This window comes from Schistocerca americana, chromosome X, assembly GCF_021461395.2.
Source record: "Schistocerca americana isolate TAMUIC-IGC-003095 chromosome X, iqSchAmer2.1, whole genome shotgun sequence".
NCBI classification, from domain to species: Eukaryota; Metazoa; Arthropoda; class Insecta; order Orthoptera; family Acrididae; genus Schistocerca; species Schistocerca americana.
In genome coordinates this window covers 955,506,144-955,533,621 of record NC_060130.1, presented here as the reverse complement: position 1 = coordinate 955,533,621, position 27,478 = coordinate 955,506,144, and the positions used below count along the sequence as shown (strand labels likewise).

Below are 27,478 nucleotides of genomic sequence, written 5' to 3'. Positions count from 1 at the left end.
GGTGCGTGAGTACAGGAGATAATTGCCGACAGCAGCTCCTGGGGGCCGGTGCTAGCTACCGCTACTGGGAGGTTGGCAAGCACTACTGCTAGCGGGACGTTGGTGCTCACTACCACTACTAGGAGGACGGTGCGACTTCTTACATGCCCTGTGATGCAGGAAGTATTAAATAATAAGCTGATAAGAACAGATTTTTTTGGTATCGAGGGATCTAAAGGGAATGATGGAAACGTTTACACTAAAATGCCGTTCGCACTGTCCTAGCGTTGCAGTTGGGCAGCTGTCACTGCCATGAGATGTCACTTCAGACACCAGTTAAGTATAGTACAATTAACATTCGTGTCTCCTGATAAGTTTCCTGGCCTGCGCTGCTTAAATCTAGGTTATATGAATGTAGTGATATTCTGTTACCTAACCTTGTTCTCTGAATTTTAATCGTAACTCTAAACAGTGGCCTTTAAACAAAATTAACGCTATGCCATACAAGATGTCCAGCCTGAGATACTGAGTAGAGCCTGTGCGAAGCACGGGTGGGTCACTAGTTTAATAATAAATGTGTACCCACGTATTTAACTTACGTCTTTACTAATATACAGAAAGAACGTCACTTCATACGTAAGTAGAGGGTTGCCATTCCACTGGTTAAAATGTAGTAACACTGAAATTTGACATTACATGTTGTAAGTCTGTAACTAAAAATCGAGAAAAATTATTGTACACTATTCCCTAGCACAAAAATCGAAGGTTTACTTGCAATACAGCTAAGTGGTGGCCTGGAAAGTGGGCAGTCATTACCACTCACAACAAACCAACTGATTCATTTAAAGTTTGGGTTAAATGACAAACAACAGCCATTAAGTACTTGAGAAAATGCATTATTAACCGTCAGCTCTTAAAAACCCACATGTCTATCGGTTTCGCTCATAAACCATCATTACAGGACGTCTGCCAACATCAAAACTGAATACATGTAAGGCACACGAAAATAATGTAACATTTTTAAAATGTATGTATTTCATACATATATGTACTTACAAGGTGAAAACAGACCAGGTGAAGACACATTTCACTTCCTTATTGGCTCATATAACATCAAACTTATAGTAAAAAATCACATTTGCAGTAGTAACACATTATCAAAGTGATTAATACCAAAGTGACGAAAAGCATGGTGGAACATCAATCCATGAAATAAGCAAAGAAAATCGTCTATAATTTCAGTGAAGAAGGCAATGTCTCCTCTGAAGTGGACAAAGTACGGGCTGCCAGAGGTGGATTACAGCACCACGGCCACCAGCGAGCCCGGAGTATTCTGCGGTGGAGACCTGTCGGGTGCCACCGAAACCACTGTGGAAGCTGTCAACGATGGCAAGACTGCTGCCTGGAGTATTCACAAGTATATACAGGTACAACACTACCACCTGCCACAGCTATACGCATACACGTACAACACTCTAGCCTGCCACATCCATCAGAAAATATAGGCACAACACTATCGCTGACACATTCACAGGTACATACAGGTACAACACTATCTCTACCACATCCACAAGTACGTACAGATACAACACTGCTGCTTGCCACATCCACAACCATATATCTGAACAACACTGCTACTTCCATGTCCACATGCACAAATGCACTCCGTTGTAGCCTGCAACATTCGTCAGAATGTATAGGTACAACACTATGTCTGCCACATCCACAAGTACATACAGGTACAACACTATCTCTACCACATCCACAAGTACGTACAGGTACAACACTGCTAACTGCCACGTCCACGGCTACACACACCTACAACCTCGTCACCGACTGGACGTGAAACCACAATCTTCCCTCCTTTTTGAAACAACTACGTAGAGATGTTGTGTAGGTTCTTCCGCTACGTTGTAACGCGGCATCCACAGGAGCGGCGCGGGGCGGCGGTGCCAGGCGCGGCGGTGTTGCCGCGCTTCCACAGCGCCATCGACGACGTGGACGTGGGCGTGACAGTGTGCGGCCTGCGCTTCCAGAACCCGTTCGGGCTGGCGTCCGCGCCGCCCGCCACCACCAGCGCCATGATCCGCAGGGCCTTCCAGCAGGGCTGGGCCTTCGCCGTCACCAAAACCTTCTCCCTCGACAAGGTACTGCTCAACAGATTATACTAACACCCACACAGTGTGGTATAGGGGCCACATTTTTCTTCCAGAAATGCCGGAACTGTCGTGTGGACTGGTGCACGTAAATCGCGAATTGTGGTTAAGCTAATATTATGTCGATTTTCACACAGAAATTGTGCCAATTCCGTGAGATAGGTAGGAGTATTGTAATGGGCCCTTAGAAGATATGTTTTATAGTATCTAGACTGCTTGTTCCTTGGGAAAATGAACGGCTTCATCCCGAGCATCGAGAGTGATGTGTTGAGTTCTACTCTGGCGGTCAGTAAAGTATGATTAAGGCCCATTTACAATGGAGTCAGGTCACTGTACGAAAAACAGTGATGTGTTCACACGAAACGTCTATGCTTTGTGACTACCCACTGCCCTTCACTGAACTCGTTTTATGAAAAGCCGGAATATTGTTTCAGCTTTTAGGAGCTTGCTATTGTAGTAGAATTTGTTAATGACCAAAGAAAAATTGGGAATGGATGTCCTTATGGAAGACCGTGTGATGAATTTAGTGCACTGCTGAAAGACTAAGAAAAGAATTCTAAAAACATTTCCAACGATTAACATTTACCTGATCCAAAAGTTTTAGTCTGACTAACAGTACGTCAGTACTTAGTAGGCGGTACATGCTGCCCTTTCGCATTATCTGTGCCCGTTTTCCCGTCTTCGATCATTCGTTGTTGTACTCGTCAGACCAAAGACTGGTTTAATGCAGCTCTGCCCGCTAGTCCACCTTCCCCAGGTCTTTTCATATCTGCATAAACCTTTGCACCTGCTCCTCTCCCCACTCCTCCCCCGCCCCCCCCCCCCCCGCCTCCGCACAAAAAAATGGTTCAAATGGCTCTGAGCACTATGGGACTTAATATCTGTGGTCATCAGTCCCCTAGAACTTAGAACTACTTAAACCTAACTAACCTAAGAACATCACACACATTCATGCCCGAGGCAGGATTCGAACCTGCGACCGTAGCGGTCGCGCGGTTGCAGACCGAAGTGCCTATAACCACTCGGCCACACCGGCTGGCCCTCCACACAAACAAACTTCCCTCCATTACCAAATTAACTGTTTCATGGTGCCTCAGAATGTTTTCTGTAAGTCTATCTTTCTTGTAATCAATTTGTACAAGACAGTTCTTTTCCCCCATTTCTGCTCAGCAGATCTTCATTAACTACTCGGCCTATCCATCTAATCTCCAACATTCAAAAAATGGTTCAAATGGCTCTAAGTACTATGGGACTTAACATATGAGGTCATCAGTCCCCTAGACTTAGAACTACTTAAACCTAACTAACCTGATGACATCTCATACATCCTTGCCCGAGGCAGGATTCGAACCTGCGACCGTAGCAGTAGCGCGGTTCCGGGCTGAAATGCCTAGAACAGCTCGGCCACAGCGGCCGGCTCTTCAACATTCTTCTCTACTATTATGCACAGTTCACTTGCACGCCTCTGGTCCTGCAATAGTACATTTATGTTTCGAGCGTGTAGTAGAAGAGGACTCAGTGTCCTCTCCTCACTTCCACTCACAATAATTAGACCGAAGACAACCATTTTGATGTATAAACACTTAATTCCGTATTACTTTACAGGCGTTATTAAGCAATGTCTAACAAGTGCACAAGGTGCGCGCGAGCTGCGGCCCTTGGCTGGACGAAACATACGTCTGCTCGCTGCAAAGCCTTGTGGCTACCGGCTGGACGAAACATACGTCTGCTCGCTGCAAAGCCTTGTGGCTACCGGCTGGACGAAACATACGTCTGCTCACTGCAAAGCCTTGTGGCTACCTGCTGGCCGCTTACCAATAGCTGACCAGCTTACCTGCGTGCACAAAGGACCTGGAAGTCCACTTCCGCACACACAGTTCAGTGTTTCCCGAAAGGGGCAGATTACACCGGACAGTCTGACCTGCCCAGTTTTTAAACTGCCACTAGAAAGCTCTTACAGTAACAATTGAGTTATGAAACTCAAACTGTTTATCGTCCACTTATCACTTCCATATAAAAACAAATGCGACCAGAAAAAGTTTCTAATACTTGCATAATACATTATGATATTTCTGTTTTTCAGGAAGATTATCTTCTCATTGCCAATCTATATTTTATATCCTCTTTACTTCTGCCATCGATCTATAAAACACTGAATTAGATAAATAGTTAAATTGCTGAATGTCTCCTAGCAAAAACTACGGCATGAATTTACTTTTACTTTTGGAAAACTTTTGCTAACTGACTGCACATCACCTTACCGATCAATGATAATGTAATATATGTGGGACGACTCTGTAAGATAATTATCCCTTCCTGCAACACTAGTATTTCATCATCAGATTATGTGTAACAGTATTATGAGCTATAAGTATCCATAGATCCATCAAAGATTAACCGTTGTGCAACAGAGTTCTGTTGTCGTTTAGTGAGAGGCATTGATTTTGTAAGTCGTAGAGCAGAGAAAGTTCCGATTCCAAAATTACAGAATTAAACATAACTTTTCGGCAGTGCTTCTGCAGAGAGATTTAAAATTTTGAATCTGGCTTCTCTTCTTCTCTCAATACATAGATGTTGCATAATGAATTGTGTGACACCTCAATTTAAAGGTCAGTCAGTGGAAGAAGATAATGTTCCTAACCAAACGAAAATACTTTACCCTATTCAGATGAATGCTATGCCCTTCATCATACAAATTAACTCTGTGAAATGACATGAAATGGAGTGAACATACAGCGTTATTTACAGGGAGAGTGGACAGTAGGCTTTGGTTTTATTTCGAGAATTCTGGTTAGGGACAATGGAAACAGCACACGGGTTTCTTGTGCAGGCTAGCTAGATATCTAGCACATTACAGCTGGACGGCGTGGTCAAAACTTAAAGGTTTCTGGTGATATTGACAACGGCTGCGGAAGCCTGTGCTGGTCCACTGACGGAAATAAAAGTGTTACGCCATGAAACACCAATCCTATATCAATCAAAATTTGTGGAGAGGTTTAACACATAACAGGTACTAAATGATTAAACATTCATTCCATTCGGAATTGATATCTATCATCAATATCATTGCTACGAATACATTGTTGTGTTCGTTGTAGCGTGGAAACAAACAGCCTCCGAATATCATCTTGGGGAATTTCTTACCATGCTTGAAAAATATCCTGTGTCAGTTCATGAAGACTGCTGGCTGGAGGCTAGTATGGAACTGTAAGTCTTTCCATCGGATCCCAGATATGCTCTATAGCTGTCGAATCAGGGAACTGTTCAGCCCAGTCAAGTATCCGTACAGGTCTCATGTGTTTGTGGTGTGAACTGCTGTGTGGGGGCTTGCTTTATCCTGCTGAAATATCCCATTTGGTACCCTGGTCATGAAGGGTACGACAATAGGCTTTAATATGCCTCCCACATACTGACGAGCATTCAGTCTCCCTTCAACAATTACGAAATCAGTCCTGTTATCACATACAAAAGCTCCCGACACCATTATTCCACAAGCTGGAGAGTCATGGTTATCGAGATTCGCTGCTCCCTGTGACCTTTCACCATGTCGTCTACCAAAACGTTGGTGTCAGTATAGTCACCAAAAACAGAAGCGAGGTTCATCACTGAACACCACACAATGTCGATACTGGCTCTACAGCAGTGGCAGTGCTCATCGAACTGTGGAATCTAGATATCTCAGAGTAGCCTAATGTAATCTGTGCTCGACGGTTCGTGGCAAATTTTTGCTGTTGTCATCCATCTATTCATCAGAACCAGTCGAACAATCCTAGATATTCACGTGGTGTAGTCCTACTGGAAAGATGATGATGATGATGATGTTTAGTTTTTGGGGCGCTCAACTGCGCGGTTATCAGCGCCCGTACAAATCCCCAACCTTTGTTCAGCCCAATCTCGCCACTTTCAGGAATGATGATGATATGATGAGGACAACACAAACACCCAGTTATCTCGAGGCAGGTGAAAACCCTAGACCCCGCCTTCTGGAAAGACCGTGCCTCTCCTCCTTGCACTCCGTTGTCGTGAATCAACCTGGTCGCCATTCTTCCTACAGTCGTTGCACTACAGCCAGCTGACTGTGACATCTGTCAGTTTGATGCTACCACGTCCCTATAGCCAAATATTCGACCTTCCTCGAAGTCCTAAAGCTGGTGATAAGCTGCACGTGGTGTGCTCTGATCTCCACCTGTAGATTTTCAGTACCATTAGATTCACGCAGTCAGTATCATATACTCACACCATCGTTCATCTGCATGAAAGGCTTTCTTCTTTTCTGAAAATGCTGGAAATATGGTCTCGTAAAGGTAAAATTTTTGTCAGCATATCGCACAGGCAAGAAAATACTGGAAAGTCAGCCCGATTCACTCCATGCGTTCGCATTGTAACACCTTTATTTCAGTCAGTGTAATTAGTCGAATGCCTGACATTCCCACCAAACTAGTCTCAGGAGATATGAAGTGAGTGATGTTGAAGAGGTTGGCTTTGTGTGAGGAGTGTTTGCGTGTGTTGAGCAGGACTGCGTGACCAACGTGTCTCCCCGCATCGTGAAGGGCACCACGTCGGGTCATCACTACGGACCACAGCAGTCGTCGTTCCTCAACATCGAGCTCATCTCGGAAAAGTCGGCAGCCTACTGGTGCCGCAGCATCACCGAACTCAAACAAGAGTTCCCAGAAAAGGTAAGCCCACGTGCCCCGGTATGTATCTGCTGGTGACTCAGTGGCTGCTGAAGTTCTCGGGTACCGCAGCCGCTATTAGACATACATCCAGTGAGTCACCAGCATAATACCACAGAATACATTTGTCTGTCTTTTGTCAAGAAATATATCATATCATTCTTTCTATTTCAATGTAGGAGGGCAAATGTTCTGTGCCTAATGGAGGTCCTAGCAACTCAACAAATTAACGATAGTCTAGTTAATAGTGTTTGTGGTGTATATTATATTCAAGTGATTTGTTTATGTCGTGAATTTAAACGTTGTGGCTGATGGCGGTACATACATATACAGGGTGGTCCATTGATCGTGACCGGGCCAAATATCTCACGAAATAGGCGTCAAACGAAAAAACTACAAAGAACGAAACTTGTCTAGTTTAAAGGGGGAAACCAGATGGCGCTATGGTTGGCCCCCTAGATGGCGCTGCCATAGGTCAAACGGATATCAACTGCGTTTTTTTTTTTAATAGGAACCCCCATTTTTTATTACATATTCGTGTAGTACGTAAAGAAATGTGAATGTTTTAGTTGGACCACTTTTTTCGCTTTGTGATAGATGGCGTTGTAATAGTCACAAACGTATAGGTACGTGGTATCACGTAACAGGTATTTGCTTCGTGATACATTACCCGTGTTAAAATGGACCGTTTGCCAATTGCGGAAAAGGTCGATATCGTGCTGATGTATGGCTATTGTGATCAAAATGCCCAACGGGCGTGTGCTATGTATGGTGCTCGGTATCCTGGACGACATCATCCAAGTGTCCGGACCGTTCACCGGGTAGTTACGTCATTTAAGGAAATAGGAAGTGTTCAGCCACATGTGAAACGTCAACCACAACCTGCAACAAATGACGATGCCCAAGTAGGTGTTTTACCTGCTGTCGCGGCTAATCCACACATCAGTAGCAGACAAATTGCGCGAGAATCGGGACCGAGCGAGGTGGCGCAGTGGTTAGCACACTTGACTCGCATTCGGGAGGACGACGGTTCAATCCCGTCTCCGGCCATCCTGATTTAGGTTTTCCGTGATTTCGCTAAATCGTTTCAGGCAAATGCCGGGATGGTTCCTTTGAAAGGGCACGGCCGATTTCCTTCCCAATCCTTCCCTAACCCGAGCTTGCGCTCCGTCTCTAATGACCTCGTTGTCGACGGGACGTTAAACACTAACCACCACCACCACCACCGAGAATAGGGAATCTCTAAAACGTCGGTGTTGAGAATGCTACATCAACATCGATTGCACCCGAACCATATTTCTATGCACCAGCAATTGTATGGCGACGAATTTGAACGTCGTGTACAGTTCTGCCGCTGGGCACAAGAGAAATTACGGGACGATGACAGATTTTTTGCACGCGTTCTATTTAGCGACGAAGCGTCATTCACCAAGAGCGGTAACGTAAACCGGCACAATATGCACTATTGGGCAACGGAAAATCCACGATGGCTGCGACAAGTGGAACATCAGCGAACTTGGCGGGTTAAAGTATGGTGCGGCATTATGGGAGGAAGGATAATTGGCCCCCATTTTATCGATGGCAATCTAAGTGGTGCAATGTATGCTGATTTCCTACGTAATGTTCTACCGATGTTACTACAAGATGTTTCACTGCATGACAGAATGGCGATGCACTTCCAACATGATGGATGTCCGGCACATAGCTTGCGTGCGGTTTATCCGGTATTGAATAGCATATTTCATGACTGGTGGATTGGTCGTAAAAGCACAATACCATGGCCCGCACGTTCACCGGATCTGACGTCCCCGGATTTCTTTCTGTGGGGAAAGTTGAAAGATATTTGATATCGTGATCCACCGACAACGCCTGACAACGTGCGTCAGCGCATTGTCAATGCATGTGCGAACATTACTGAAGGCGAACTACTCACTGTTGAGAGGAACGTCGTTACACGTATTGCCCAATGTATTGAGGTTGACGGACATCATTTTGAGCATTTATTGCATTAATGTGGTATTTACAGGTATCACGCTGTAACAGCATGCGTTCTCAGAAATGCTAAATTCACAAAGGTACATGTATCACATTCGAACAACCGAAATAAAATGTTCAAACGTACCTACGTTCTGCATTTTAATTTAAAAAGCTTCCTGTTACCAACTGATCGTCTAAAATTGTGAGCCATACGTTTGTGACTATTACAGCGCCATCTGTCACAAAGCGATAAAAGTGGTCCAACTCAAACATTCATATTTCTTTACATACTACACGATTACGTAATAAAAATGGGGGTTCCTATTTAAAAAAACGCAGTTGATATCTGTTTGACCTACGGCAGCGCCATCTAGCGGGCCAACCATAGGGCCATTTGGTTTCCCCCTTCAAGCTTGACAAGTTTCGTTCTTTGTAATTTTTTCGTTTGATGCTTATTTCGTGAGATATTTGGCCCGGTCACTGTCAATGGACCGCCCTGTATACTTTATTATAAAGCTAATCGGCCAACACGGCTATTGATTGTACGGGTAAGTGGTGGTGATCAGACCGTGTGTCTGATGTTGGCAGGTGGTGATCGCCAGCATCATGTGTAGCTTCAACGAGAGCGACTGGACGGAGCTAAGCCAGATGGCGGAAGCTTGCGGCGCAGACGCCCTCGAGCTCAACTTGTCGTGTCCACACGGCATGGGAGAGTCGGGCATGGGGCTCGCCTGTGGCCAGGTCAGTGCAGCATTGCTGAACGGCACCGTTTGTAACCAATGTGGAATCTATTATCACCAACTATCAATACGCAAAGTACCGCTATTTGCAACACACATGAAAGGTCTCTGTTGGATTCCTTTCATGATTAATTTCTTAAATCTGTTGTCATTTACGGCATAAATTCCTCTTCTAAATTTACTGTGGCGTTTCTGACTATCTGGAAGGAGACTGAGTAGTGGAACGTGTTACTTTTACACATAAACAAGAACGATCTGTCACACTACTACACTTTAAAACACAGTTTATATGTAATTCATGTCACACAGTCTCATACGGAACCTACATCCGCTTCCTTTTATATACTGTATATGATAAGATACTGTCATCCCCCTTCCCTTCTGTGTGAGAGCATGAATGAGCAAATGTATTTCTAGTTGCATGCTTGAGGGTAGCAGACAAGCCTGTCTGCTAGAGAACAGTAGGACCAACGTCGGAACAGGTAGCTACGCTTTCTAAAAGCAGAGAGGTTTCTATCCTTAGTATGGTCCTGTCCGTCCGTTGTCATGTTGGTATAGGAAGCTGCCCCTCTGGCCACTTCCGTTTGTATTTGTGAGCCACCCCTCAGGAAAGTGGTAAGATCTCCGGCTAAGCGCGTGTCTGCTAAGTCCGTAGGACAATGGATTTCTTAAGTTCAGCCTAACTGAAAATTTAATCACCCTTATTTCATGTTTAGCTCTGAAATATCTAATGTTATCTTAAATTGCAGCGCAGTGTAATTCTCGTGTGAAGTTCAGAATATATTCCGGCAGTTGCTTTGTCACTATTTTGCGAGTAAAGTGGAACCACGTGTTGATCAATAACTCTAACTAAGTTCATCAATCTTAAATGCGAACGTGCGTGAGATTATAACGTCTCGTCTTGACAATAATTTTCAATACAGCAACTTTTCTTTATGTTCAACCCACGTGGGGTGTCCTTTGTGAGACCAGTACCACGTGCTTATATAATTGTTTGACCCATCAGGTTAATAGTAAGACGTTAGTAACCAGTTCGAGGTTTTTCTTTTGTAAATTGCTTTTCGATCTAATTTATTTTAATTATGAAAATTATTGTGGAGTTACACGCTTTGTGTAAACCAAGTTGACCACGTGAAGCATGAATTTAGTATACCAGTGTGTGGTAATTACACGACGGACAGGATTGTGCTACGAATGTAACTTCTTTGAGTGAAAATTGAATCGGTTGGTTGTGGTTAATTTTCTCTTGCATATGTTTCAACGTTCTTCATGTGTTATTTTATGAATGCAGTGTTGTACGCAGTCTCCCAATCTTGGCCCCCTATTTGATGTGTTCCGTAAGAGTACAAACTCACATTTTCACAATCCTAAATAAGGCACCAGCTTAGTTATGACTCACGTTTAATATGCTGAAATTTCAATAATCAATGTTAAAATAAATTTCCAAATATAAACTGATTTATTTCTTTTTATTTAAATTCTCTTATATATATATATATATATATATATATATATATATGAATTATAATCTTTTAATAGGCATACGATAACCGGTCATATATATATATATATATATATATATATATATATATATATATATATATATATATATGACCGGTTATCGTATGCCTATTAAAAGATTATAATTCATGTTAGTCTGGTTGGGAATTTGGTAAGCTAAACTGGATACCTGGTGAAACAGTTGCTCAGCAATGCAAGGTTAACTTCCCCAGACAGCTCACAGCTTTTAACCCGCTTTTATTGTCTATCACCACCGCTTTCATAGCAAATTAAAGTAACAACTTTATACAGAAGGTGGGACTTTACAAGGAAACATCACCAACTCAGTCTTGTATTTTAAGCAGAAAATAAACCGTACGTGCAAGATATCATTCCCAGCAATCGATCCCGCGCGAAAATTTGAGCCATTATTCTGACAGTATCCAGTTATGACCTTATGAACGTACAGCTTTTTAAAAACGCGAGTCTATTGTTTTTCACTCTCTACGTCCAATTATTCCCGCTAAATGCCCGAGCACGAAGTGGAGCGGGTAAAGGGTTTTCATTTGCAATGGATCACCAAGTAATAGTGCAAGTTTCAGGAGTGGTACGGAATAACGGTCAAATTGCCACATTTAAACTTCAAAGAACGAGAGCTCCTGTATGTGGTGACTGGTAAGCATCACTATGTGTGCCTAGTCGACTAACTCTTATACAAGGCGAACGAAAGCTTATGGGGCTTATTTTATGCTATTATTTATACCTTTCAATGTCATTGCAGAAATAATAGACAACGTTACGAATGAAGACGTGCTAGATATAGAGCAAAACAGTGGAATGACGTTCGCTGCTTATTTACTAGAGGATGACGATGGCAGTAATGCTGCTGCACTCCGCCACAGGCCGTGCATTATGAACAGGTGCTCGATCGTGTTGAAAGATGCAATCGCCATACTCGAATTGCTTTTCAACAGTGGGAAGCAAGAAGGTGCTTAAAACAACAGTGTAGGACTTTACATCAGCTTGTTGATCATTTTGTCTTATTCACTGAAATAATTATATCAACAATATATGTCGTGTGACTTATTAAAATGGCTCTCACTCATAAAGGAATTCTTCGATGCATATTTCTCGAAGGTGGCAGAGCGTTCTACACTTAGGATCATTAAAACTGTCTCAGCGTACTTCGCATGCTTTGTGTCGCATTTTTTTGTCTGTGATTCCCCTGAGACACCAGTATTAATCGCACACTTTAAGGTGACCTTTTTCTAATCATTGAAATTCGGCTCACTCTGAGTTGCTACAGAATATTCACATTCGTTGCCAACGTAATAACATTGTGCGCCGTAGCATTAAAGTATCCGTTGGAAAATCAGTGTTAACTCATGAATGGTGTTCCGTGTTGTGGTTATTATTATTACATAGAAAAAAGAGTGGAGAGGCTGTACCTGGTCCTTCTAGCGCCTCACCACCGACTTTTGTGTCACTTCTACGACACAATAACCCATCACATGTTCCTTTCTTTTAACTGTCCGGTCGTATTAATGTGACCATCTGTCTAAAACCTATTAACCACCTTTTGCTGTGCAGACCACTCCAATACGTGCACTAACAGGGTCAATGAGGTATTGAAAGGTATCAACAGGGAGTGGAGCCATCCCGACACCAGTGGCGTAACCATCTGCGCTAGGTTTCTCAGTTGAGGAGCCAGGGCACGTACTGCCCGACACAGGTGGTCTTATAGATCCTCGATGGTTTTGTACCCCAATGAGGAGTATGGTAAACTCATCCTGGTGCCCTTCGAACCACGCATGTCACTGCGAGGTGAATAACACGTTGCATTTTCCAACTGGTAGATGCCATTGTGCCGAGAGAGAAAAACTGCATGTTGGAGTGGACATGGTTCCCAATGATAGATACATACACTACTGGCCAATAAAATTGCTACACCACGAAGATGACATGCTACAGACGCGAAATGTAACCGACAGGAAGAAGATGCTGTGATATGCAAATGATTAGCTTTTCAGAGCATTCACACAAGGTTGGCGCCGGTGGCGACACCTACTACGTGCTGACATGAGGAAAGTTTCCAACCGATTTCTCATACACAAACAGCAGTTGACCGGCGTTGCCTGGTGAAACGTTGTTGTGATGCCTCGTGGAAGGAGGAGAAATGCGTACCATCACGTTTCCGGCTTTGATAAAGGTCGGATTCTCGCATATCGCGATCGCGGTTTATCGTATCGCGACATTGCTGCTCGCGTTGATGGAGATCCAATGACTGTTAGCAGAATATGGAATCGGTGGGTTCAGGAGGGTAATATGGAACGCCGTGCTGGATCCCAACAGCCTCGTACCACTAGCAGTCGAGATGACAGCCATCTTATCCGCATGGCTGTAACGGATCGTGCAACCACGTCTCGATCCCTGAGTCAATAGATGGAGACGTTTGCAAGACAACAACCATCTGCACCAACAGTTCGACGACGTTTGCAGCAGCATGGACTATCAGCTCGGAGACCATGGCTGCGGTTACCCTTGACGCTGCATCACAGACAGGAGCGCCTGCGATGGTGTACTCAACTACGAACCTGGGTGCACGAATAACAAAACGTCATTTTTTCGGATGAATAATGGTCGCATCCGTGTTTGGCGACATCGCGGTGAACGCACATTGGAAGCGTGTATTCGTGATCGACATACTGGCGTGTTGGTATGGGGTGCCATTGGTTACACGTGTCGGTCACCTCTTGTTCGCATTGACGGCACTTTGAACAGTGGACGTTACATTTCAGATGTGTCACGACCCGTGACTCTACCCTTCATTCGATCCCTGTGAAACCCTACATTTCAGCAGGATGATGCATGACCGCATGTTGCAGGTCCTGTACGGGTCTTTCTGGATACAGAAAATGTTCGACTGCTGCCCTGGCCAGCACATTCTCCAGATCCCTCACCAATTGAAAGCGTCTAGTCAATGGTGGCCGAGCAACTGGCTCGTCACAATACGCCAGTCACTACTCTTGATGAACTGTGGTACCGTGTTGAAGCTGCATGGGCAGTTGTACCTGTACACGCCATCCAAGCTCTGTTTGACTCAGTGCCCAGGCGTATCAATGCCGTTATTACGGCCAGAGGTGGTTGTTCTAGGTACTGATTTCTCAGGATCTATGCTCCCAAATTGCGTGAAAATGTAATCACATGTCAGTTCTAGTATAATATATTTGTTCAATGAATACCCGTTTATGATCTGCATTTTTTGTTGGTGTAGCAATTTTAATGGCCAGTAGTGTACTTGTGTTCATCAATTGTGCCTTCCAAAACGACGAGATCTCCCTGGAAATGCCACGAGAACATTCCCGAGACAATAACGCTGCCACCTCAAGTCTGGACCCTTCTGATGATTGCTGCAGAGCGATGCAGTGCTCGTGTTATCCAGAAGTGTGACGTAATGTACCTTCGTACATGCATGCATGCAATATTGTGTTTATCTGCCGACACCGGGCAAGCGACTTGCAATGAAAATGTCTCCACTGCACTGGAATATGCAGAATGAATGTATGAGTGCAGGTTGTAGACTCATGGTTAATGACATATGGCCGTGAGATGTGCACAGATAGCCAAATGGTAAGGCGACCGACCGCTCGTGATAAGCGGGACATCTGGATTCGAGTCCTGGTCTGGCACAAACTTTCGTTGTCATCATTTCATTATAAAGCTGATGTTTTTCCATATTCACAACTGCGAATACATTGTATGTATTGTTGCATGATGTTTGCTTTCAGACATTTCACGCCATACACGCAAACGGTCATCTGTCTGATGGAACACTAAACGTGATTCATCTGAGAAAGCCACATGTCGCCACTCAGTGGACGTCCAGTTTCGGTACTGGTGTGCAAATTCCAGCCTGCGTCACTGATGAACAGCAGCAACAACCAAGAACCAGGCACCTGCTGCAGAGAGCCACACGCATCAATGTTCGCTGAATGGCCTTTGAGGAGACACTGTTGGTAGTCGCTTGGTTCATCTGGGCAGTCAGCTGCTCAACAGCTGCACGTCTATTCGCCCGTACACATCTCCGTAGCCGTTGTTCACCCACGTCATCTATGGCCCATGATGCAGCACAGTTGGCTGATTGGCTGATTTGGTGGAGGAGACCGGACAGCGAGGTCATCGGTCTCATCGGATTAGGGAAGGATGGGGAAGGAAGTCCGCCGTGCCCTTTCAAAGGAACCATCCCGGCATTTGCCTGAACCGATTTAGGAAAATCACGGAAAACCTAAATCAGGATGGCCGGACGCGGGATTGAACCGTCGTCCTCCCGAATGCGAGTCCAGTGTGCTAACCACTCCGCCACCTCGCTCGGTTGCAGCACAATTACATCAGCTCCAGTTGTGGACAGCGTCATTTTGCCATGCATGGTGCACTTTAACAACGACAGCGCTCGAACAGTTTACGAACTAAACTGTGTTGGAAATGTTTCCACCCTTGGCACGAAAGACAATGATCATGCCCATTTTGGATGTTAGTTAAATTGCTCAGTTTCTGCATTATGATTATGACTGTACTGTTTTCGGCGTCCCCCGATACTTATTACATACCCTCCTCTGCTAGTGCTCCCACCTGCCGTCTGTGAGCTGTTACTGCACCTTGACGTCGAACATCTTACTGGGCCGTGTATAAGGTTATCTGGCTGTTCTGGGAGGAGGTGGGGCTTGTTCCAGCAATCAGTGTGCTATGAGCCGATCGCAAGGTTTCGCTATAGCATCAATCCCAATAGGGCCATCTTAAAGTGTGCGATTAGTACCTACCTAACGAGTGGCCGCACTTCCCCCGTCACCATGTAACACGCCCGGAGTACTATTGGGTGGGGGTGGTACCTTAAACTGGTTGTCGTTTCGTGACCGTTTCTTGACCGTGCTCCCTGTCCACACCACGTACCTGATAATCCCGCGGCAGTCGTACTGTTCTGCCCCACACTGCTGTTGGCTTGCCAGAAAGTATCTATCGAAATATGAAAGCGGGTTTAGGGGAGCCACTCAACGTTAAAACACAACACTGTCCTATGTCTGGTATGAACATCTATATTCTGACACGATATGGAAACCACAGGTTGCACTGTTTACACTCTATATCGTAAATGTCTATCCCAATTAATGATCTTGATGATTAACAGTTCAAAAAGATCATTCGGACGAGCGTACTCGTAACCGACACGACGCGGGTGATAGTTGATGATGCGGAAGCCGAATGATCGAACGAAAGTTCTTACGCTCGTCACACATACAGATACCTGGTAATAGTCCTCCTTGTCACTAGTGAAGATATAACACTGTTCGTAAAGCTAATTTTTCAGTTCTCAGTTCTCACTTGTACGAGCGTGCGCGTAACCGTCGCGGCGCGATTGATTGTTGATAATGCGGAAACGCGATGATCGAAGGCACATCCTCACGCTCGCTACAAGACACTGGCACTTGACTGCACTCTATTATGGTAACTAATTTCTACTGATTCACATCAGTTCATTCTCGGAGACCGAACACGGCGCGGATGATTGATACTGTGCCACACGCAGCGAGTGGATACACAAATACGTTATCGGCGGCACTGCTCCTTTTTTATTACATCTTGACGCACTTTCCTCTGAATTACTTCCATATTTAATCACTTTACTGTAACAGCACTTGTAGCAACACTTCAACCTGAATACTAACAATGCTTCTTACATGCAGAGCTACACACTACACAAAATAACAGTTTCGTGTCCCATGCTCAACTCTCTACAGACGCGGCTGCCCGCAAAGATACTCCACAACTAAGCCAGCGATATGACAATACGCTTACAACCATCAAGCGACGTCATACTCATCGCCACCTGTTGTTCTTAATGAGCAATACCTAGGAGCGCTTTGCCAACACCATGCACAGTAACTGCTCTTGTGCCGCCAGCTGCGTCTGCCAGCTGCTGTAGCCCATAACAAAAATCAATAAAAAATTACTTATGTGCGAGTAGTCGTATCCTGCCATCATCTTGTATCAACATGCATCAACCCTCATCAATCCATACATTGACACGAATTCAGTAAAAAATGGTTGTCTCAATACCACACTGCACTTTCCGATCTTTAAACACTTAGTCGCGAGTATTTCAGACTACACATATGATTTGAATATGACTGAGGTCACACCTGGCAGACGCACAGTGAAAATTAAGTGCGCAGATGACATGAATTCGATAATAATTAACTGATATGCTACGTTTTTTATGTAAGTGACGAAGGCTCACTAGAGAACGGCAAAACAAACCGAAATCTGGGTCATGAATAAATACATTGAAAAACTGCCCAAGAGGGAACTGTTACATTATAGAAGAATGAGTGAAATCCGATACATGGCAACTCCCGTAATACGTGTGAAAATGACACATCTGATTTCCTTACCCAGTCCGAGATTGTGCTCCGTCTCTAAAGACCTTATCGTCAACAGGACATTAATCCTTAATATTCCTTCTTTCCTTTTTATTTTACTTCTTTATTTATTTTTTACCAACAACAATTTTCCACTGCTAGGCAGTGAGCCAGCTGAGTGACTGACGCTTCTCTACCGCAGGATCCGAATCTGGTGCGCAGCATTGCTACGTGGGTGAGAGCCGCTGTGAAAATTCCGTTCTTCGTCAAACTGACGCCCAACATCACCGACATCGTCAGCATCGCCAGAGCGGCTTACGAAGGTATGTCATTTAGACCGTAATTCGTCTGCATACAGCTCTTTGCTGGATCGTGGTCTGTGTTGTAAGGTATGCAATGTGGACTGAAGTCTCGGGAAACGATACTGAAAACCTTACGTGTGATGTCGGACCAAGTGTAGAAAGCTATACACGATGTTCCAAATACGTAGGACTGAAAATATACGGACTGTGAAGGATCCTAATCTCAGTATTTTGTGATACCAATGCTTGGAAAATAATATTACAGTCGGTACTGGCTATTGAATGCAAAATACGTGCGAGCCAAGCTTTAGAAACTGTTTGTTTCTTAACAAATAGCTGCTAAACGGTTTACAGTTTGTGAATGATTCTCGAATCTTGATCATTACTCGTTACAGGAACCCGCAGACATACGTGGGGCGTAGGGATGCAGTGCCTGGGAGTCGATCGGATGCAAAAACAAAAGTCCCGCAAAACTTTAATCGTCGTACGTGGAAATTTACGACGAACAACATCGTTAAAACCGCAGAGAAATGGCGAATAATCTCGGGAAGTAAGGGTTTGCTTAGTAAAATTTGAGGATATGTTGTTGAATCGCGATGTAGAAGATTCGTCAATAAGCCTGTAAAATGCTCACTTTCGAAGATCAAAGAGTAGAGTGTGCTGGAGGTGAAGCAATTATGCCTAATGCATGCTAACAAAATACTGTAACATTGAAAAGTGTGCAATGACAAACACGCGAAGTTTGTTCAGATAACTTACTGGAATTCAGCCGGGTGACGCCGTCGAACACCGCCAATATTTCGACAGGTGACTACCCTGTCGTTATCGAGACAAAACTGCAGCAACTGAGCTCTGTGCAAGTGAATTTAAAACCTCAGATTGCACAGCAGTTCCGGAAATATACGCGCACACACACACACAGCTGTAAACACTAGCGCCACCACACAAGTAAGGCACCCAAGACCGCACGGCTACCCCCATCGGACGTTCGAGTGCTCCTTCGGGCATGGGTGTGTGTGTTGTCCTTAGCGTAACTTGGATTAAGAAGTGTTTAAGCTTAGGGACAGATGACCTCAGTAGTTTGGTCCCATAGAACTTACCACAAATTTCCAAATTTCCAATCGGACCGTGCTCTCTGCGGTATTCAAACCGAGCTTCAGACTGAGCACAGCCTTACTAGGTTGGTTAGTTACTCCGTGTCATACTTCTTTGCTTCAAATTTTACAAGGGGAGGCCGCCAATTGTGAAATTCAGATTCGATTCATACTGCGCATAATAAAAGCTCATGGCCAGAGGTGTAATGTGGCAAAGCACCAAGATGCACTTCTCAGCCGTTGTCGAGAAAATCGACAGTTAAAAGAAACCGTTGCGGTGAAATACTCTCTACGATTAATAGTTCTCTACAGCGTCGTGGCGCAGCGGTAAGCGTTCGGGTTCGTAATCCGAAGGTCGCCGGATCGAATCTCGCGCTATGCAGCCCCTTTTTTTTAGTATTTGTTTTTTATAATTCAAATATATATATATATATATATATATATATATATATATATATATATATATATATATATAATTCCCGGCAATCAGTTGCAACAATTATGCGTATAAAAAGTTGTTGAAAATCGTCTGTCGTGGAAAAACTGGCGACTTCGAACATCATTATGTTTTCCGCAAACAAAGTTGTATTTCACAAATGTTATTAATTGTCTTCATAATGTTGACCACGTATAGTTAACGGAAGACATAGAAACGATATTCCGAGACGAATACGTATAGCGTAAGTCAAACGTTCGAATTAGAATAGAGACCCCACGAACACAAATTTGCTGTGGCAGGTATGAAATATAGACTCCGTTACTCGCTCGTTACACTTGAATGACAGATGTTGAATGGGCCGAAACGAGCCGCCGCATAACAGCGTAGTTGCCTGCTAACTTCGAAAGAAGGTAGATGCGGTCCCTAGCGCAACTTATAACATTGTCGAAAATCAGTGCGGACGGGAGAGCTTTGGTACACCCTGTTAAAAAAAACGGAAAAATGGAGGCGGTACAATTGGAGAGCGATCCGCCTTCACCAACATGCATAAGCAATTCATTAATATATATATATATATATATATATATATATATATTTGAATTACAAAAAACTAATAATAAAAAAATTGCATGGCGCGACATTCGATCCGGCGACCTTCGGATTACGAGCCCGAGCGCTTACCGCTGCGCCACGACGCTGTAGAGAATTATTAATCGTCGAGAGTGTTTCACCGCAACGGTTTCTTTTAACTGTCGATTTTCTCGACAACGGCTGAGAAGTGCATCTTGGTGCTTTGCCACATTACACCTCTGGCCATGAGCTTTTATTATGCACAGTATGAATCGAATCTGAATTTCACAATTGGCGGCCTCCCGTTGCTAGTGGATAGACGGGTAGGAAGCAACTTGGACGGCACTGCCCTACCGTCCCAGCACCTGCGCTGCTGCCCTACTGAAACTGTACTGGTGGTCCGACACAGGCAAGGCGGACGGGGTGTCGGCGATCAATACGGTGTCGGGGCTGATGCGGCTGCACGCGGACGGGTCGCCGTGGCCGGCGGTGGGCTCGCAGCGGCGCACCACGTACGGCGGCGTGTCGGGCGCGGCTACGCGGCCCATGGCTCTGCGGGCCATCTCGGCCGTGGCGCGAGAGCTGCCGGGCTTCCCCATCCTCGGCATCGGCGGCGTCGACTCTGCCGACACCGCCTTCCAGTTCCTCAGCGCCGGCGCCTCCGTCGTCCAGGTCAGGCTCGCTTACCGAGCCCCTCCGCCTTCTGTTCCTTTCATTTCTCCTCAACTACTACCGAGCACTGATGCTACTTCTTTATCTTCTCGCCTTAAGACCTTCTTGGGACCACGTTCCAATATTAGTTTTTTAATGCCTTCTTGTTCTTTCCTTTCCTTTCGATATTCCTCCATTGTTTCATTATACAGGGTGATTCAAAAAGAATACCACAACTTTAGGAATTTAAAACTCTGCAACGACAAAAGACAGAGCTAAGCACTATCTGTCGGCGAATTAAGGGAGCTATAAAGTTTCATTTAGTTGTACATTTGTTCGCTTGAGGCGCTGTTGACTAGGCGTCAGCGTCAGTTGATGCTAAGATGGCGACCGCTCAACAGAAAGCTTTTTGTGTTATTGAGTACGGCAGAAGTGAATCGACGACAGTTGTTCAGCGTGCATTTCGAACGAAGTATGGTGTTAAACCTCCTGATAGGTGGTGTATTAAACGTTGGTATAAACAGTTTACAGAGAATGGGTGTTTGTGCAAAGGGAAAAGTTCTGGACGGCCGAGAACGAGTGATGAAAATGTAGCACGCATGAAGCAAGCATTTGTTCGCAGCCCAGGAAAATCGACTCGCAGAGCTAGCAGAGAGCTGCAAATTCCACAATCAACTGTATGGAGAGTCCTACGAAAAAGGTTAGTTATGAAACCTGAACGTCAACTACCCGAGGCGATGGATCGGCCGCCAGGCAGCCCGTGACAGAGCACTTCATCACTGGCCTCCAAGAAGCCCTGATATTACCCCCTGCGATTTTTTATTATGGGGGTATGTTAAGGATATGGTGTTTCGGCCACCTCTCCCAACCACCATTGATGATTTGAAACGAGAAATAACAGCAGCTATCCAAACTGTTGCGCCTGATATGTTACAGAGAGTGTGGAACGAGTTGGAGTATCGGGTTGATATTGCTCGTGTGTCTGGAGGGGGCCATATTGAACATCTCTGAACTTGTTTTTGAGTGAAAAAAAAAACCTTTTTAAATACTCTTTGTAATGACGTATAACAGAAGGTTATATTATGTTTCTTTCATTAAATACACATTTTTAAAGTTGTGGTATTCTTTTTGAATCACCCTGTATTTCGTTTTCCTGTCTTCAAATCACTTTCTCCCAATTTTCTTTTCTTTCTTGCTTTCTTTCGCTTGTGCCGTTGTTCCCGCGGAGACGCAGGGTAGGCACGGTTGATCGGATGTGGCAATGTTAGTTGAAGGGGTGGCCGGATGCCCTTCCCGCCGCCACCCCGTACCCCCCGGGAAGGAATTAGTGTACCCCAACTGTCTGCGACTAGTGTAATCCGTGGAATATTGCGAAAGTGTTCAGATGTAACTGAGGCGGGACGTGGGGACCAGCCCGGTATTCACCTAGGGGGATGTGGAAAACCGCCTAAAAACCACATCCAGGCTGGCCGGCACACCGGCCCTCGTCGTTAATCCGCCGGGCGGATTCGATGCGCGGCCGGCGCGCCTACCCGAGTCCAGGAAGCAACGCGTTGGCGCGCTCGGCAAACCTGGCGGGTTCCCAATTTTCTTTTCTAAATGTGTTAAATGATGTCATCTTACTTTTAGCTCTTAGTGTTTTATTTTACGATTGCAGTTTCGGTATTTGTGCCATTTTCAAGCATCTACATAACGTAATACAACGTATTGAGAATAATGTAAAGTGCGGTTAACGGTACATACAGCCAATTTTGTAGTTTGTTGACATTCATATTCTTACAAGATTTCTGACATAAGTTGATGTTAGGTACAGATGACAATGAATATGCACATGAAAGAACAGCTAGTCAGCGGTACCAGTCAATATTCTCTTTTATGTCCCTCAATTTCGAGTGGATTGTATATAACACTACAGTTTGACTATCTAAGAGTGTGCACTTGTAATATATTAGAGTAAATGTCTAAAGCAGGGCTTCCCGACATGTGGTCCACGGACCCCTTAGGGGTCCGTCGGCTCTTTCTAGGGGGTCCGCGGCCACCTTTCACCAAATCGTGTAAAATAATGAATAAAATTATTCAATAAAAATTTGAACAAATTCATCACTTCTTTTCGTGTGAAAAACATGTGTACTTTTACTTCAGGTCGTATTCCCAAGCAGCCTTTGCGGTTCCTAAATGAGAACGCATACACAGTTTAGTGCCTGAGCCGGCGGGTGTGGCCGTGCGGTTCTAGGCGCTTCAGTCTGGAACCGCGTGACTGCTACGGTCGCAGGTTCGAATCCTGCCTCGGGCATGGATGTGTGTGATGTCCTTAGGTTAGTTAGGTTTAATTAGTTCTAAGTTCTAGGGGACTGATGACCACAGATGTTAAGTCCCATAGTGCTCAGAGCCATTTGAACCATTTTTTAGTGCCTGAGAATGCGGCTTCTCTGATCGACTCTTTCGCAACAATACGGGGGTCGTTTGAGCGCCGGATCACGGCGCTGGATGCGCTGAAACCTTTTACGCATGAGCGGAGCGAGCTTTGTCGACCAATTACAGCGCTCGCTGGCACGTATGCGGCCCCAGGCATCATTAAGTGTTAAACTTGCTTTGTCAGTGCACTACCTATTTCATAAGTCGATTTTTGACCTTCAAGTTTTTTCATTTATCTCTAAACTAAAGACTATTAATACTTAGGGGGGGGGGGGGGTCATTGGGAACATGGCACTTACATTAAGAAGCTTTCAGTTCTCATGCTTTAGCTCTGAAATTTAAAGTTACTGTGCTCTTGACTGACTAGGGGTCTGCCATGGATTTTCGACTGAAGAAGGGGTCCGCCAGCTGAAAAGGTTGGGAAACCCTGGTCTAAAGCAACCGAGAAAATTTTTGTTTCTGAGGACCGTTTGTTCATTACGTATGTATTGTGGTTGTTCATTGAATGCGCTATAAATTCCAATCTTTTCTACAGCCATTAACGATTAAGGATTCCTCGATGCTTCTGGTGTTACGATCGTAGTTTCGTATATGTGCACTAAATGAAGATTTACAGTTTTCGCTTATATTTGTGTGCTCCCTCAATCTGGTGAGGAAACATCTACCTCTTTGTCCCACATAGAAACTTTCACATTCACCACATCTGATTTATAAATACCTGATTGTGTAAATGGTTTTGTTTTGTGGGTGGTGTGTCTGACTAGTGTCAAAATAGTTCAAATGGCTCTGAGCACTATGGGACTTAACATCTGAGGGTCATCAGTCCCCTATAACTTAGAACTACTTAAACCTAACTAACCTAAGGACATCACACACATCCAAGCCCGAGGCAGGATTCGAACCTGCGACCGTGGCAGTCGCGCGGTTCCGGTCTGAAGCGCCTAGAACCGCTCGGCCACCACGGCCGGCTGACTAGTGTCCCTACTTTGTGCGGACGCCGATTCGTACATTAGCTTTGCGAAAATTATTAACTGTTCTGTCTGATATGCCTCAATAATGAGGTAAAGCAGTGTATTTCGTTTTTTCTGGCGATTCTTCTCTTTTTAATGTTCTTTCTTTATCTATATTGTTGCTTTTGTTATGCAATTTTTAGCATACATTTTGTCTACGATATCAACAATATTGGTTACTATATGTTTTCGTAAACACAACTCTCCCGTAATTCCGTTCTGTTCTAATGGGAGGTTAATGATTCTGGTTCTCTGATGTGTATATTACGTTCTTATCTCCGCCTAACGTCAACCTGTATGACAAAAACTTTGAAGCATAGACAGAGGTGACAAAAGTCATGGGATAGCGATATGGACATGCACGAATGGCGGCAATACAGCGTACACAGTGTATAAAATGGCAGAGCGTTAACGGAGCTTTCATTTGTACTCAGGTGATTCACGTGAAAAGCTTTCCGATGTGATTATGACCGCAAGACAGGAATTAACAAACTTTGAACTCGGAATAGTAGTCGGAGTTAGACGCATGGGACAGTCGATTTCGTAAATCGTTAGAGAATTCAATACTTCGAGATCCGCAGAATCAAGAGTGTGCCAAGAATACCAAATTTCAGGTATTACCTCTCACCACAGACAACAAAGTGGCCGACGACCTTCACTTAACAACCGAAAGCAGCGGCGTTTGCGTAGAGTTGCTGTGCGAGCAGCCAAGCAACACTTGAAACGTCTCTGTGGAGTCGTTTCATAAGACGTTTGTCTCACTGGATTCTGTGCATCCTATTCTGTCCACCGCCTGATTGCGGTTTAATTCATTAACTTTCCCAGAAAGACTGAGCAATCAAAGTAAGGCTTATTAAATGACATTATGTTTGATTTCCTTTGTGTTCCATAGGAAATCATGACCTGTATTTATTACGTTTTTCCCTTCACCCTACCCTATGTGTGCGTAAATGTGACTGAATGAGTGTTTTTACGAGTGGTTTCGAGTTTCTTTTATGGGAGACACTGAGTTGTTTGACGTCTGCTAGGAGCAGGTGATGTTTGCTTCTCGTTTGGAGGGTAGCACAGGATGACCAACTTAGGATCCCAGTAACTGGATAGAGAGGTTTACCCCTTTTAGTCTGAGGTTGGTTTGTCTGTCAGGTTGGTGGCAGAAGCCTACCCCTTTGGTAGCTTCCGTTGCACCGGTAGTTAAGCGAAGCCCGGTGGAGAAAGGACACTCTGCAGCTAGCGGTTGGTGAGTACAGTTCGTAGCTCCTAGAGAGGGTTTCTGCCTTGCCGAGCTAATGTAATTTCGTGACGGCAAAATCATTCTGCTATTGCACCATTAAAATTTCTTACATTTGTGCCTGAATTAATGTCTAATTTCTGAACAGTTAACTCGTAATCAAGTTTACCACGTGCTGAAGTTCGGCCGTTCGTAAGCGACAGGCGCGGATTCCATGTCGTATATGTACTATACAAACCTTGCGAATCGGATAGACCTATTTCCAAGCTGGTGCATGAGCATAATGGTGATAGGTATCTCTCTGAACTATTTCTGTCTTGGGTATGTAGATGGATTATTGAATTATTGTGTTCCACTTCCCTTTTGCGTGTTTTTCCTTTTTTAATTGCGCTATTCTACCATTTTTGGCGAATTACTTAGTTAAATTTTTCATTCAGACACCACTCATGTGTATTCATAGGGTGTGCACCTAATTCAGTAATGAAATAAATGTGCTACGGAAAAGATAAACTCTGCATCCTTTATCTACATCTACATCTACATTTATACTCCGCAAGCCACCCAACGGTGTGTGGCGGAGGGCACTTTACGTGCCACTGTCATTACCTCCCTTTCCTGTTCCAGTCGCGTATGGTTCGCGGGAAGAACGACTGTCTGAAAGCCTCCGTGTGCGCTCTAATCTCTCTAATTTTACATTCGTGATCTCCTCGGGAGGTATAAGTAGGGGGAAGCAATATATTCGATACCTCATCCAGAAACGCACCCTCTCGAAACCTGGCGAGCAAGCTACACCGCGATGCAGAGCGCCTCTCTTGCAGAGTCTGCCACTTGAGTTTATTAAACATCTCCGTAACGCTATCACGGTTACCAAATAACCCTGTGACGAAACGCGCCGCTCTTCTTTGGATCTTCTCTATCTCCTCCGTCAAACCGATCTGGTACGGATCCCACACTGATGAGCAATACTCAAGTATAGGTCGAACGAGTGTTTTGTAAGCCACCTCCTTTGTTGATGGACTACATTTTCTAAGCACTCTCCCAATGAATCTCAACCTGGTACCCGCCTTACCAACAATTAATTTTATATGATCATTCCACTTCAAATCGTTCCGCACGCATACTCCCAGATATTTTACAGAAGTAACTGCTACCAGTGTTTGTTCCGCTATCATATAATCATACAGTAAAGGATCCTTCTTTCTATGTATTCGCAATACGTTACATTTGTCTATGTAAAGGGTCAGTTGCCACTCCCTGCACCAAGTGCCTATCCGCTGCAGATCTTCCTGCATTTCGCTACAATTTTCTAATGCTGCAACTTCTCTGTATACTACAGCATCATCCGCGAAAAGCCGCATGGAACTTCCGACACTATCTACTAGGTCATTTATATATATTTATCTTTCTCATTGATGCCAGTTTTCAAATTAATTTTCTATTCCTGATTTTTTTTAAGTTTATCTGCTTGCTTGTGATGAACAAAAATGGGAGAAAATCAATTTAATTAAACAAGCTCATTGATATACGACTTATAATGCTGTTCATCTTGTTAGTGACTTTAAAAAATTACATGCTTATAATTAAATTCTTAATTTAATTGAACTGATAATTTCCAGTTCGATCTTTTCTTAATTGTTAGGAAGGGCTTGGGCTGGTGGCGACCCTGTAATTTTTAAATTTATAATTCTCCTTGTGAGGTGGCTTAACCAGAAATTGCGCACAAGGGTTACGTCTCCATTATTCTTGGTACGTAACGTATGTCGAGCCTTGGCTAGGATCCGTTTAGAGTTCTACGTACGTACTTTACACAGTACGTCAAATAACAACAGAAATCAATGTGGGATGTATGACGAACGTATTCGTTAGGACAGTGTGGTGAAATCTGGCGTTAACAGCCTATGGCAGCAGACGACGGAAGTGAATTCCTTTGCCAACAGCACGACATCGCCTCCAGAGCTTATCCTGAGCTTGGACTCTAGACGACTGGAAAACCGTAGCCTGGTCATATGAGTCCCGACTTCAGTTAGTAAGAGCTGATGGTAGGATTCGACTCTGGCGCAGATCCCACAAAGCCGCTGACCCACGTTGTCAACAAGGCACTGTGCAAGTTGTGGTTACATGGAATGGACTGAGGCCTCTGGCTGTTCGGCTACTTGGAGACCATTTGCACCCATTCGTGGAAGTCATGTTCCCAAACAACGATGAAATTTTCATGGATGACTATGCACCATGTCACCGAACCACAATTGTTCGCAGTTGGTTAAAAGAACATTCTGAACAGTTCGAGCGAATAATCTGGCCACCGAGATTGCCCGATATGAATCCTAG

At 44.4% G+C, this 27,478-nt stretch overlaps 1 protein-coding gene across 2 annotated transcripts in view; it reads left to right on the top strand.

Annotated features, from left to right (window-relative positions):
* Positions 1 to 27,478, top strand: part of LOC124555242 (dihydropyrimidine dehydrogenase [NADP(+)]) — a 285,759-nt gene that overhangs the window by 166,626 nt on the left and 91,655 nt on the right. For both annotated transcript variants that reach the window (XR_006968528.1, XM_047129102.1), the window contains exons 10-15: positions 1,222 to 1,406; positions 1,911 to 2,126; positions 6,650 to 6,814; positions 9,377 to 9,529; positions 17,644 to 17,764; positions 20,256 to 20,518. Coding sequence is in view for 1 of the 2 variants with exons in the window: in XM_047129102.1 (XP_046985058.1) it covers positions 1,222 to 1,406; positions 1,911 to 2,126; positions 6,650 to 6,814; positions 9,377 to 9,529; positions 17,644 to 17,764; positions 20,256 to 20,518 (1,103 nt within the window). In the remaining variant the exon portion in view is untranslated. The remainder of the gene's footprint in view (positions 1 to 1,221; positions 1,407 to 1,910; positions 2,127 to 6,649; positions 6,815 to 9,376; positions 9,530 to 17,643; positions 17,765 to 20,255; positions 20,519 to 27,478) is intronic.